At 36.6% G+C, this 15097-nt stretch overlaps 1 protein-coding gene and 1 long non-coding RNA gene across 2 annotated transcripts; both read left to right on the top strand.

The window, feature by feature from the left end:
• Positions 1-6213: 6213 nt before the first annotated feature.
• On the top strand, positions 6214-9996 carry LOC149838710 (uncharacterized). Its single transcript, XR_016432206.1, has 4 exons — positions 6214-6575; positions 6707-6783; positions 6919-6979; positions 9907-9996. It is a non-coding gene; the product is annotated as an uncharacterized LOC149838710 (long non-coding RNA).
• A 3839-nt stretch (positions 9997-13835) lies between these two features.
• LOC149838709 (putative disease resistance protein At5g47280) lies at positions 13836-14249 on the top strand. Its single transcript, XM_090008302.1, has one exon. It carries the CDS (start codon positions 13836-13838, stop codon positions 14247-14249), a length of 414 nt encoding a protein of 137 aa, XP_089864428.1.
• The last annotated feature ends 848 nt before the right edge of the window (positions 14250-15097 follow it).

Raw genomic sequence — 15097 nt, 5'->3', positions numbered from 1 at the left:
AAAATGGATCTAGATCGGGTTGTGATTTATTTTTAAATTTTAAGAATAATTATCGAAATAACTAAAATACCCTTGTGTATACCCTAGATCTATTTTCGTAAAATGGGCATAACTTTGCACTCCAAACTCAGAATTAAGTGAGGTTTGGTGTGTTAGACCCCACCGGTAGCTAGCCTAGAGGTCAGATTCAATCTCAATCTCGGTATGGTTCTTGCAACATCCTAACCATGATAGTTATCAACCATCTATGATCGTCTAAAATCCCAAATATCGTGTGAGTATAACCTTAAGTCGTAAGAAAAGTTTAACACATTTAATTATATTCTTAAACTCGTAATTCACTCTTTCTCTCGCAAGTGATATCGTGAAATAATCACGATGGGTCTCAATCTTTAATCTTAGAATGACATTAAGGCTTACACTTACTTCATACTAAGCACACAACGATGTAGGGTCTCCATATCATTAAATCATCAGCGACCCACTCTCTATGGTGGTTGCACTCTGGCTATGAATCAAGTAGCCCTTACCATAGGTCGTCACTTTTGAGATTTAAGGAGGTATGGTATGCATGTTAATATCAATATATTCATTTACATAACATGAATAAAATAAAAGAGGACTCAAATCTAAACACAATCTCATCACAATACATGTTATTAACAATTTATCATAAAGATATGCTATCACAAAATAATCTCTTTCTACTATGCATGATATACTACAAGTAACATGTGAATGCAATTATCTCATAATATGATGCATGGTCATTTTATGCATATCATGTTCACGCTCAAAGCTATCAAGCTAATCATGCTAATTCACAACATTGCAATAACATGCAACGTAAAAAGGTTTATTCACAACTAAAATTAGTTATAATATCCCTTACCTCAAATACGAATATTATGCTTTAGTCATAATTGAGTCTCAAGATGCTCTAACAGTAGGATCTGGTCATTACAAACATATTTGTATAAATGTACATAACCTCTTATATTTTAACAAAATTATTAAAATACCCCTCCTAAATTGACCTATGAGACTTCGATTTGTGTGCCTCTGATTTAACCAAAATTAGTAGATAAGTAGATTTTTCTCTGCAATACAAGTCCAACGCACCAAACTTCACTCAATTTAAAGTTCGGAGTGCAAAGTTATGCCTATTTTACCAAAATGGATCTTGGGTACATATAAGGGTATTTTGATCATTATTCTTAAAAGTTAAAAATAAATCACAACCTAATTCAGATCCATTTCTGATCTAGATCCAAAATTGTCTGGCTATATCCAGACTTATTACTGATATAAATCCAAAACTGTCTTACTAAATTTAGACCCAATTCTGATTTTGATCCAGAACTAATTCATTCAGTTAGATCTAGATCCATTTCTGATCTAGATTTAGTATTGATCTGAATAAGATCTAGCTCTATTTTGGATCTAAAATAGTCAATTTGAATCCAATTCTATTTAGATCAGTCGAGATTGACTGGATCGATTGGATCCATATTCAGTATAGTCCATATCAGACCAGTTTGGATTTGAGACCCAGTCAGACCCAACTTGGTCTGACTGAGTCGGTCCGAACTGGTTTAGTTCAGAGCATTTTGATTCAAATTAGTTTGGTCTGAACTGACCTGCTCTGAACCCGATTCTGTCTGAATTGCTTTGGTCTGAACCAATTCAGTTAGAACTGGTTTGACCCGATTCTTTTTTTTTACTCTTATTTGGTTCAGTCTGGGTGCGACCCAGACTGGCCCGGTCCTCCTTTAAAAGAAAAAAGAACGTGGGGCTTTGCCCCTTCAATCTTCTTTGTTGTAGAGGTTGACCCTCTTTCCTTCTCTTTGCGGCAGAGGGGTCGGTCTCTCTCTCTCTCTCTCTCTCTCTCTCTCTCTCTCTCTCTCTCTCTCTCTCTCTCTCTCTCTCTCGCACACACACACACAATTCCTTTTTTTGCCCGAAAAAAAGAAAGAAGACAAAGAAGGACAAGCACCTTATGTGTGTTGTCAGCTAAAATTCGGTAAGTCTCCCCTTCTCTACAACTAACTCACTTTTTCCTCTTTCACTCTCCTCTCGATTTTTTTTTGCTCTCTTGCTGGGTGGAAGAGGAGGCTTATAACCCTCATGCAGGGTGAGGGGGATGAGGATAAACCTCACCCCCTCTCGCAATTTGTGTGTGTGTGTGTGGGGGGGGGGGGTATCCTCAGCCCCCTTCGGCGGTTATCGGGGAGGCGGTTCCCCCAAATGGGGAACCGTCTCTCCCCCTTTTTTTCTTTTTTTTTTTCAACTTTATCCTTTTTGATGATTTTATTGGAGGGGCATTTACAATTTTACCCCCCTTAGAAGAAGATTTATCTTGAATCTTACTTAAAAACAATTATAGAAATTATGTGTGGATGTCTCATTCGCGCTCCCATGTAGCCTCATTTTTGTTGTAATGACCCCATCAAATTAATACTAAAGATATTTTTTTGTTTATCAGCTTCTGTACTTTCGCATCCAAGATTTCTATAGGCTTCTCATTCATGCTTAAATCATCTTTTATTTCCAATACCGATTCAACCACATCCAATATGTGGGAGGGATCAGACACATGTTTTTGTAATATAGAGACGTGAAACACGTGAATTCAGGATAAATAAGGTGGCAAGGTTAATCGATATGTTGTCTGACCAACTATCGTGAGTATCTCAAATGGTCTAATATATCTTCAACTCAATTTTTTTTTTCAACCAAAGTGCTTCACTCTCTTAAATTAATATATCTTCAAAAACACATGATCATCTTGTTCAAATTCTAGCTCATAGCATCTTTGGTCTGCATAACTTTTTTATCGACTTTATGTTGTCAGAAAATGCTCTCGAATAAATCTCACTTGGTCTGTCATCCGCTACATCAAATCATGCCCTAACAATCTTCTTTCTCCGACCTCATCCGAACACAAGGGTGTTCGACACCATTGACCGTACAATGTCTCAAATAGATTCATGCATATACTTGCTTGAAAACTATTGTTGTAGGCAAACTCTATCAGAGGTAGGATATCATTTTACGAGTCATTATACTCTAAAGTAGATGCCCATAACATGTCTTCTAGGGTCTGAATGGTTCATTCTGACTGTTCGTCTGACTAGGGGTAAAATGTTGTACTCATTTTTAACTGTGTCCCAATTACCTATTGAAAACAGTTCTAGAATCACAACATAAATTTGGAGTCTCTATCTGAAACAATTGAATCAGGTACTCCATGAAGTCTTAATATCTCTTTGATGAAAAGTTGAGCAAGCTAGTCACAAGAGTGAGTTGTTTTACAGGCCAAGAAGTGAGTTGACTTAGTTAGCCTATTTATAATCACCCATACTGAATCCAACTCATGGTTTGTCTTTGAAAGTCTTGAGATGAAGTCCATAGTAACATCTGCCCATTTTTATTTAAGTAAAAGAAGTGGTTGTAGTAGTCCTCCGAGTCGTTGATGCTCAATCTTTACTTGCTAACATACCAGACATTTGCTTACAAATTCAGCAATGTCTTTTTTCATTCTGCTCCACCAAAATGTATCTTTCAGATCTCGATACATTTTGGTACTATCAAGGTGGATGACTTATCTAGAGTGCTGTGTCTCGCCCAATAACTGATGTCTGAGTTGGTCATCCTTAGGAATGCATACTCTATGACGAAATTTGAGAAGTTTTTTATCATCAACTTTGAAGTCTGACTCATCACTTTCTGAAATTTCCTTTCTCACTTTTGCCAACTCTAGATCTAAGGGTTGCTTTTCCTTAATTTGCTCCTAAAATTCTGACCTTAAGGAAGTTTACGTAAATAGTAACTGACCCAGTAAGCATCGAGATTTTGCTTTCTGATATGCAATAAAAAAATTAATTCTCAATCTAGGAGTCTGACCAATGCTCTTGACTTTCTGCTACACGCGTCAGTGACTACATTTGCCTTTCCCGAGTGATAATTCAGCTCGAAGTCGTATTTTTTTTAAAAATTTCAGTCATTTCCTTTGCCTCAAGTTTAAGTCTATTTGCGAAATTAAGTATTTAAAGCTTTGATGATCGGTAAAAATTTTAAATTGTTTGTTGTATAGGTAGTGTCTCCATATCTTGAAGGTGAATACAATCGTTGCTAGCTCTAAGTCATGTGTCAGATAGTTGACTTCATGTGTTCTGAATTGGTGAAATGCATAAGCTATTACCTTACCATCCTACATAAGAACACAACCCAATCTTTTATGAGAGACATGATTGTAAATAGTGAAACCTTCGGATCCAAAAGGTAAGACCAACACTTGAGCAGTATTCAACCGCTTCTTTATTTCTTAAAAACTCCGCTCTCACTTGTCATTCCACTCAAACTTTATGTCTTTCTTAGTGAGCTTTATCATTGAAGCTGCCAACATAAAAAACCCTTTCACAAAATGCCGGTGGTACCCAGCTAATCTCAAGAAACTATGAATCTCGATAGCATTTTTGGATCTAGCCCAATTAGTGACTGCTTCAATTTTTGCATGGTTTACCATAATTTCATCTTTAGAAACAATATGACCAAAGAAGGACACTTGCTCTAACCAAAATGCACACTTAAAGGATTTAGCATAGAGTTGATGTTCTCTGACTGTCTGTAGAATTATGCTCGGGTGTTCTTCATGTTGCTCCCTCATGGTTGAATAAATAAGAATGTCATCAACAAATATTACCACAAACTTATCTAAATATGGTCTGAAAACCCTATTTACCATATCCATAAAAGCTGCTAGTGCATTAATCAAACCAAAATGCATGACATATGACTTTTCACCCTCAGACGGATGGTCAGTCTGAGAGGACCATTTAGACCCTCGAGGATATGCTTCGGGCATGCACTTTAGATTGGAGAGACGATTGAGATAGTCATGTGATTCTCACAGAATTCGCATATAATAATAGTTATTATGCAAGCATTGGCATGACATCATATAAGGCACTCTATGAGAGGCCATATAGATCGCCTGTTTACTGAGATGATGTCGGCAACCGCAGTGTGGAGTCGCCTATGGCAGTTTAGTATTATACAGATCAGGTGTGGATTATTCATGATCGTTTGCTCACATCACAGAGTCGTCAGAAGAGCTACACTGATCATCAACGTAAGAAGCTTACTTTTGAGGTTGATGACCTTGTGTTCGTCAAGATCTCTCATACCAATAGTGTCTTTCATTTTGGCAAGAAGGGTAAACTCATTCCAAGATATGTCGATCCTTTCAGGGTTTTAGAAAGGATTGACAAGGCAGGCTATTGCGTAGAATTACCACTGTAGTACTCACAGATTCATAATGTTTTTCACGTATCCATGCTTAGGAAGTATATTTATGACCCCTCTCACATCATTCAATACGAGGATGTGGATATTCAAGAGGACCTATCTATTGTCGAGAGACCAATTAACTTTGTTGACAGGAAGGAATAGGTTTTGCGAACCAGGATCATTCTTTTTGACAAGGTTCTTTGACCGCATCATGGTACCGATGAGAGCACTTGGAAACTCGAAGCAGGTATGAGAGAGAAGTACCCTCAGTTATTTGTATCCGAGTAAAAATTTTGAGGATAATTTTTTTTAAGGGGTATAGGATGCAAAACCTGTAAATTTTTATAAGAAAATAAATAAAAGAATTCTCTTCTTTCGAGTTAAAATTTGTGTTTTTATATTTTATTGTAAATTTAGTGTGCTTATATGCTTAATTATATCTTTTTGACAAAGAAGGATAAAATGGTCATTTCAATAATGGTCATAAATAAAATATTATTAAAATATTCAATTTGATCATTTTAATTAGTCACAAAACTATTTAGGCATTTTTGAGGTGTTTCGAACTTAACATGATACATTTTAATGTTTTCAGAATAATTTCATAAAAAAGGTATTTTTATTCATAATAGTTAGTTTCAAAAATATTGTAATTTAATAGAATATCAACTTTAAAATCAAAATGTTGTTTAAAATAATATTATTAACCTTCAATTAAATTAAATCTTTTATTATCTCATTTTTATACGACCCATTTTATCATGAAAGTCCTAGTTTAAATTTTAAATGGTTTTTGTTTGCTTTTACAAATTTTTTTTCTTTTCGTTATTATCATGTTTCTCGGGTTGGGCCCGAACAGACCCGAACCGAACCCCATGATACACCCGTAAATGCCCTAACGCAAAACCCATTCCCATTTTCGTTTCATTTTTCCTTCACGCAGCCTCCGAACCCCCTTCCTTCCCCTTTCGGAGACTGGCCGGAGCCGGGTGCCATCGCCGACCCCCACCTCGCTGACGTTCCCTCTTCCTCACCCGCAAACTAGCCTCCCTCTCCTGTTCTTTTCCCCCACTCATTGTAGCTTTCCCTTCTGTCCGAACGCCGGCTAGCAGCCGACCTCCCCGCGCCGCTGCCGTGACCACCATTGCCCCTCCTTCCCTTTTTTCTCTCTCTTTTCTTCTTCTCCCCTTCATTTCCTTCTTTTTCCTCCTGTTCTAGTGCCAACCACCGACAGTCGCAAACCAGCCACTGCCAGAGTTTTCGCCGGCCGTGATGGGTTGTCGGTGAGTCCATCCCTGAATTCCTCTTTTCTCGTTTCTTCTTGTTTTCATTCTATGGCTTTGAGAATCCTTCCTTCTTCCGACATCTAGGGTTCGGTTTTCACCCTCTGGATTTTCCTGATTTCTCTATATAGGAGGAGGGCGGAGCAAAGGGACAGATCAGATCGTGATCAATAAGTGTGTATTCGTTTGATTTAAGTTCTTATTTAGGGTGATTTCTCTTCTCTGCTGTTTGCGATCTTTTTTTGCAGAAAATGCGGTGTCGGTTTCGATTTTATTTGATATAAGATGATTTTGAGGTATTGATGTCAAATATTTTCTTCGCCTTTCTGATCTTGATTTAAAGAATTCGCGGTAGAGAAGGCATCTGAGGGAAAGACAGCCTTTTGTTGGTTAGTCCCCTGCTGGTACGTTGTTCTTCTGCATATGACTGCTGAGTTGAAGTTTCTGGTTTAGGCTCATGGTTAGTATGGTACAAGCAAATGGGTAAAAAAATTTCTTCGTGGTTAGATGTGCGGTGATACTGTGAAGGGTTTTACCATTCGGGTGTGCCATTCTTTGTTACATCCTATTTGGGAATACCATAGGCAATGTGATTAAGAAACCAAGGTCGTTAATAGGTAATTTTTGTGCATGTTGTTAAACACTTATTTTCTGTTTAAATGTCTATTACAATATTTTTTTATTTTAGCTACGATTTAGCATATCATAATGCTCTATTAAGAAAATCCAAGAAGAATAGGTGGAATATATACATACTTTAGAATTTGTAGACTATCACGAGTCAATGCTTGCAGAGTTGATTCTCTAGTTTATAGTCTCAAAACATTGAGCACAAACGAGCGTGAGTTTTTTTTTTGTGCCATTGTGATGCACGAGGCAGTGTGCAGCCCATGGAGTTGCTCCACATGACTGCCCAATCTTGTTTGGACTTGTTAAGGTATTGGTTTGCGGTTTTCGCCAACCGGATTACCAAGTTACGTTTTAATTTTTATCGCTCGTGTGCAAAAGCATTTTTAGATAAAAGTTATCATTATTTGTGTTGTAGCACTCTCTCATTGTGAGAGAGACGAGTAGATCGTGTCGTGTGGCAGTACTGAACTTTCAGGATCCTGAGTTTCGTTTTAGTTTTTGTCGCATCAGAAAGGTAGAATTCCTAAACTAAAATTTTAGAATGTTATTCATGTTGTATGATAGAATCTAAAAGTTAGTTAATATACACACTGAATTCGTAACGCAGTCACATTGCTGGAAAATGTTAGAATTATATTATATTGTCTATATAAATGTGCATTGCAGATGTGTAGCTAAGCATCACATGTAGCTAAAAATGTCATGCCAAAAAGAAAAAAAAGAAAAAAAATACAAATGCAAAGGCATGTAAATCGGGTAAAAACCTATGGTAAGTAAGTGATGCAAGCGCATCACAGGTTAATTATTTTCTTGAATGCAACACCCTCCTGCTCACACACTCACTTAGTTGTGGATATTTAGGACAATTGACAATTGTAGTTTGTAGACCATGCTGATCATGGTTGTAGTTAGCGGGATATTGGAGTGTGTTTATTGCAGGTACATGTTTGATATTGTTGTGAAATGAATGGTTGACTGTATTGATGTACTTGAATTGACTGCATCAAATGCTTGCATGACATTAATTTTTTTATTGAGCTTGCCATGCATGTGAACTTTATATCATGAAAACATGTCTAAAATGAATGTATCATACTTGTGAATATGATTGTATTTTTCTGTATATCCTGTTAATGTGTGCAAGTATGATGTGATGTGTTTTGCGCATGAAATAGTGAAATTATCTATGCATGTATAATAGCTCATTTGAGTGCATCTTGTGTTAAGCATGTTGAGATTAAATCATGCATGAAATCATGATAGAATTGAATCATGCATGTGAGCATGTATATTTTAATCATGACATGATAGGGTCATGCATGAAAGTGAATACAAATTTATTATGAACATGCATGACAACATGTAAATTTGACTTTGATATCATGCAAGTTTAAGTTATGCAAGTGGTATAGACTTTTGAATTCATGCATGAAGGCACGAGAGAGTTATCTTGTGAGAATATAATACTTGGCTCTGACCTATGACTTAATAATAAAGATAACCCCGAACCATGAGTCAATTTGAGGCACCGAAAAGGCCAGGCTCTCTGAGATGGCTGGATCCATTATGATCTCGTGTCCTCCTAGAAGAGGGAAGGGCAATACAATCCTCATGGTACATGTTTTTCGAGGTGTGAAGGTGTCTCTTGTCTCCGTCCCACGGAGGTTAGAGGACGGGTCTACCAATGAGTCCTAAGCGGTAAGGCCACAACTCTGTAGAGTAAGAGATGTATGCTCGATTTTTTGCCGACGATTTTGGTTTGGCATAGGCCATGGGTCCGACGATTTTGGTTTGGTATAGAGTAAGACCATGGGTCCGTTCTCCTAACCGTTGCACTACACGGTTGAATCGCTCAGAAAAGAACCAGTTAAGCCATATGAAGGCAATAAAAATTATATATAATAATGAATACTCCTATGATTGTTTCTAGATGTCTATACCCTCTTTTGTAACAGATGAGTTTGAATAAGCAAGAGAAACAATTAATTAGATTTTTAGGATAACTGATTTCATAAGTATAAAACATGTATAAACTTTTAAGGTTTTACATGATCATTACATATGAATTTGTTACATGTGAATGAAAAGACATGTTTATGCTTGGTTATGTGATTTGACTTGTTGATACAAGCCAAGGGCTTGGATGATGCATGTGAGGTGCTTGTGTGTGTGGTACACATGAAGGGTCGAGATAGGACCTGTTTCATTATTATATTTGAATGCAAAGTGCATAAATGGTCTGATAAATGGCATGTGAATTTATAATTAAAATAATACATGCCTTAGTCATAAGTTGGACATAAGCATGTTTCTTTTGAGCATAAAGAAAGTAAATGATGGCATAACATAATATATTGTATTTCTACTCCACTTTGAAGTATGTTATGAATTTGTTAATTTCATATATTTATGCAAATGATTATTATGTATATGAATGGTTATGAAATTGAATGCCATGAATTAAAATGAGAATGATTTTGAGTTTTCATGCATACAACTGATGTAATTATGAATGCCATGAAATGAATGATAGTTTATGTGATTGAATATCTTGTTCTTATTATGTTGTGGATTCCTTTTACTCCTCATTTCTAAAATGAGGAGAATTATACTTGATTGCATCATTTCAATTTGAATTGTATTTTTCAAGTTTAGTTTTGGTTTTCTACGGGCATATGATTGATACCCTACAATATTACAGATGACCTCGTAGAAGATTGAAGCAAAGCGTAGGTTGCTGCACGTCTAAAGGCTCCACTCTTACTTACTACGATTCCTGGAGGGATCAGGCAAAAGTTTGATGGTTAAAAAATTGTATAAATTTTATTTTGTCTACATCCTTACATTTAAAGAAGTGTAATATTTTGGAATAAGAATATTTTTAAATTTTGTCATTTCATCCTTGTTATGGTCTTGCATTTGGTTTAAAATTTTAAATCTTTACGTAATGTTTCAATTATCTTAAATCTTGATATATTTTATTTTTCACATTTTTTTCACATGCGAGCATCCTTAGAGTAATAAACCCAATCGAGATACATTTATAGATCATTCCATACTTTATTTGATACTAAGAGGCTAATATACACTCGCGCTTATACTCAGGTAGGTCGTCTAATGGTTGGAACGGTTGAAATGTGGCTACAAATGAACTTGTTGGCATATTACTTTCAGGAACCATGTGAATTGTTTATATAAATAAAAAAATTTATTTTTTTCTCAAAATTTAGGGTTTGAAAAAGTTTTAAAAGGTTGAATTTTTTAAGGACATTACAGGGTGTCTAGAACTAGTGTTGTTATTAGTTTAGCTTAGTCTAGGCTTATCACGGACATAAAGGGAGAATAACTGGTAATGCCCTTGATTGGTGAATAGAACTAGTGATGGGGATGAAAAAACCTTTTCTTAAGAAGGGCTTGACCATAGAAAAATTCTCTACTCACACAGGAAAACACTTTCCTGGTGGAGTGCGTTGAGGGCGGTGTGTCATGTGATATGGGACGCCAGTTTCATTGGTACATACTTTTTTTTAAAGGGCCCATCACCAAGAGTTAAAAAAGTATAAAATCTAAGTGTATTGCGAAAAAATCCTAATAAATTATTTATAAACAATGTTTATCACAATTAACCTTTTGCATTTTCCATTTCTATTTCAGAAACATGCTTGGCATTAAAACCACTCAATTGACCATTGGTTAGTCCAGCAAAATGACTAAAATGCAATATATATGTATATATATAATTTGATAAGAATTTAAAATACATTATAAATAATAACTAAAAGTTGTGCAACTCTTCATAAATAGCTGGTAAGTTGGGTGTTGAAGTGGTTGAAACTACTTTTCAACAATCATTTGCAAAGGCAGATACAAGTCGAAGTGCCAAAAACTAGTTTCTTTCATTGACCCAATACAACTTTGATATTTGTATGGTTAAAGGTTGCTGACAAATGCTTCATACACAATTTAGGTGTTCCACCAAGTCCTGCCCATAACTCAGTGGTGCAATGGGAATGTATCTTGAATTCTCATTTGTTTGCTATGTATTTATATTTGCAGACTTGAATCATTCTTTCTAGAGTCATAAGCGGAGAAAACTTCCTACTTGTTTTCAGATTATCGATCCATTTATTCTAATGTGTCTATTCAATAATCTTTGTACCCTGTTTGAAGGAAACTTTTTATATTAATGTTTTTTAAGAAAATCTGTCTAAAAGGCTGACAGGTCAAGGAGAAATGTTACTTCTGTTCCCTACTTTCATTATCCTGTGTATGGGGTGTCAACTGGTCGGGTTTGGTTTGGACCCCGGTCCAGTTTTTTGGGTATGGTATTGGGTCCAGACCTGGGTCTAATCGGATCCACTATAAGAAAAACCATACCCAAAACCGATAAGAATTACATGAACCAAACCCGGTAAAACCATATTTTTTATCGTGCTTACATTAAAAAATTGCAGGTCTTAATCAAAACTCAGGTCAGGTCGGGGTCTGGTATAAAATTTCACAAACTATACCCAGGTCCATGTATTAATCGGACCTTCGGGTTCAGACCCGACTCTTAATCGGGTCTTCTTATTTATCACCATTCCCGGACCCTATAAAGTTTGGTTCTGGTCAAGTTCGAGTAAACCAGGCCTCTACCATCTGAATAGATAGGGTGAATAGAAGATCGTGGCATGCAATTTGCTCAAGAATGGAATAAACCCCAACCGCCAACCATAGATGTCGAGCACAAATGTTAAGCATATTATGAATATCAGAGCACGAAGCAAGCTACAAGATGAATATAGAAGAAGAAAATAAGAGAGGACACAAGATTTACCTAGTTTGGCATTCAGGCCTACATCTACAGGCGAAAGAGGAAGAAAATCCATTAGGAAGATTTAAGAAAATACGATGGTGAGATACAATTCTTTCAAAACCCTAATCTTCAATACATCAAAAAACTTTAATATCCAGCTCTAAAAAAAGGCAAAAATATATATGACGAAAGACATAAAACCCTAATTGGTACAAAAGAAAAAGTTGTGCACAACCTCAATTGGATCTACAAAGATTATGGATTTATATCCAGGTAGAAAATAAACTCTACACTCCTCCAATAAGCTCTCACTTGAAGATTGATTTCCTTTCATCCACCATACCTTGTAACTTCTCTCTTCATACAATCCAGAATCTCAATGCAACACCTCCAACTACTATCAGTAAAGGTCAACTAAGGTTGTACACAACCTCAACTTTTTTGCAGTCATTATCTTGGTCAACATGGCCAGATTTTCTAATCCATGAATCCTTTTTAGTGTCAGTGCCCATCAACTAATAAATCGCGAATAAATTGATATTTCATCTGAATGTGCTTCATTCTGGCATAGAATGCTAAATTCATTGTCAGATGAATTGCACTTTGAGTGTCATTGAGATTTTATGTGGTTCGACAATAATTACCTACGTTCACGACTGCATTGCATCTTCTTCTTTATTGATTGGGATACACCATACAGAGAAGGACACCATTAAATAAGAGGAGCATGAAGTCAACTAGTGTTGTTGGATACAACAAGGAGTCTAGGGTAAAATTATAGAACTACCCTCGCAAAAATTAATGATCTATATGCAAATAAGAAACAGGCTTCATACTCCTTCAATGCCCCTAACTGCACCTCATGAAATTTATCAGTTTAGATGAAAATAATCAATTTAAACTTATTTATATGTGAAAAGACTGATTCCTTATTGGGGATGACTTTTTAAAAGGTGTTGTAACATGTTTTTTGAAAAAGCGGACCTTTTTCTCAAATAATAAAAAAACAAGTTTTTTACAATAATAAAAACTATATTTATGCATTCAAGCACTTTCATAGCATGTAAGGAGGTTCCACACACAAAGTCATATAAAACTCCTTTCGATGAAGAAAGTCCAATGCATGTCATATCAAGTTGAAGGAATGTCATGATTTCCAAACTCATAGATGTGTGTTCTTCTCTGCAAGGCATAAGTTTTTTTTTTAATGATGAAGGAAAACCCCACCAAAAACTGGGTCACTAAATGGGCCATGTTGTATCCCTTCGAGGTAAAACTCTACGTTGAAGACATGACCCAGCCTTGCATGCCCCAACCATGATAAGCAAAGAAAACCTGGATTTCTTACACCAATGATCTAGCGAGTGAGGTGGTTTTAGTTGATCTAGTCAGCACGTTAGTTAGTTGATCAGTACGTGGAAATTTAGTTTCTCATTTATTCATTTGTTTCTTGTGGTTCTAAGTGACATCTTGAGGATTGAATTTATCTCCTCATGTGCTGATGGTTGAATGGTTTTACATGTTAGGAAATGATTTCAACTGAAGAAGAGCTTTCGGGAGGAGCTGTCAAAAGCAGACAAGTGTTAATTGGAAGAAATACTGATCAATATGGAAAGAATATATGGCTCATCATTAATCAAAGAGATGCTCTTCATAATTGGGCACAACAGAGTGAACTTAAATGCAAATTCTGATTGTTTTGATACATATTGGTGATTTCTAACAACCAAAATACACCTTTACCTGTTTAAAATGTTTCACATGCCTGTTTCATGATCAGCAACATCATTTGATCTCTGCTGCACAGAGATGAAAAGTTCAAGACAGATTTGATGCGCCATTCCCTTGTGTTGAACTTTTCAGCCAGTTCTTATTGTCTGCCTCCATTTTTGGAGAGAACGGAAAATCTGAAGGTTTTCACCATTGCAAATCACAGCTTGATTGCTGCAGAAATAAATGGATTATCACCATTGGAATCTCTAAAGAATCCCAGAAGAGTGAGGCTACAGAAGATATCAGCACCTATTCTTTATACTTTTACGGTGCCATTCAGGGGACTGCAGAGACTATCAGTGGTGCTCTGTGAGGTCTGCCAAGAGAAAAGTTACTTGGCGATTGATATTCCAATGATATTTCCAGAGGTCACAGAGCTTGTAATAGACTACTGCGATGGATTGGAGAGATTGCCACCTGCAGTTTTGAGACATTGTCAATCTGCAGAAGCTGAGCATCACCGACTACCCTGATCTAATTGCGTTTCCAGAGGAAATTGGTTGGTTGAGCAAATTAGAGGTCCTAAGTTTGCATGCTTGTACAACGTTGGGAAGACTACCAGATTCTTTATCTGAACTGGAGAAACTGAGGTATCTGGATGTGTCCGACTGTTTCGCATGCCTCATGTCTCGTTGAAAAATAGGCAACCTACTCAGCTTGAGAAAGGTGGACATGAGGGGATGCTTGGTGATGCTGCCTGTATCAGTAAGGCATCTGGTAGGCCTTACATTTTCTCTTTCTAATGCAGATACTGCAAGTTATGAGAGCCTTTTTTGCCTTGCCCTAGTAAAGCTAAAGATGAATGTGCATGAAGATATGTGCACTTGGGTCTTCGTTAATAGAGTTCTGGATTGCCTAAAAAAACTACTATTAACAAATGGAATGGAGTCCTGATTATGGGAGTGTTGTAATGGTGGAGTGACTGCTTATTCCCATAATTTCTCACCCTTGCATTGCTGGATGGTGAGTGGGACCTGCATTCTCAAGAGATAACTCTATTTACTGGCAGTATGAGTTGGATGGTCTGAATTCAATCCTATTCAGAAGGATGTTGCCGATCTACTTCCCCGACTGTAATTGGTGTTTGACGAAATTCATCTGACAAATTGCAACCCATGCTGATCTGTGCTCCATGAGAGGGAGCACTTTGAAGGAAAAATTGTTGGACTTTGGATCGTTGGATCGAATCCAACCTGATGTGACCTATATTGACACAGGCACATCAAGTGTCTCACATGTGGAGGCTGCAGTATGAGAATGTGAAAGGATCTTATAATTTTCTATGCATTGAAACCTCCCATTAGACCCATTAAGAGCCCTC

This window comes from Nuphar pumila, chromosome 5 (assembly GCF_984573655.1).
Source record: "Nuphar pumila chromosome 5, dmNupPumi1.hap1.1, whole genome shotgun sequence".
NCBI classification, from domain to species: domain Eukaryota; kingdom Viridiplantae; phylum Streptophyta; class Magnoliopsida; order Nymphaeales; family Nymphaeaceae; genus Nuphar; species Nuphar pumila.
Note: the sequence above shows the minus strand (reverse complement) of the source record. Positions and strands in the feature narration are given on the sequence as shown.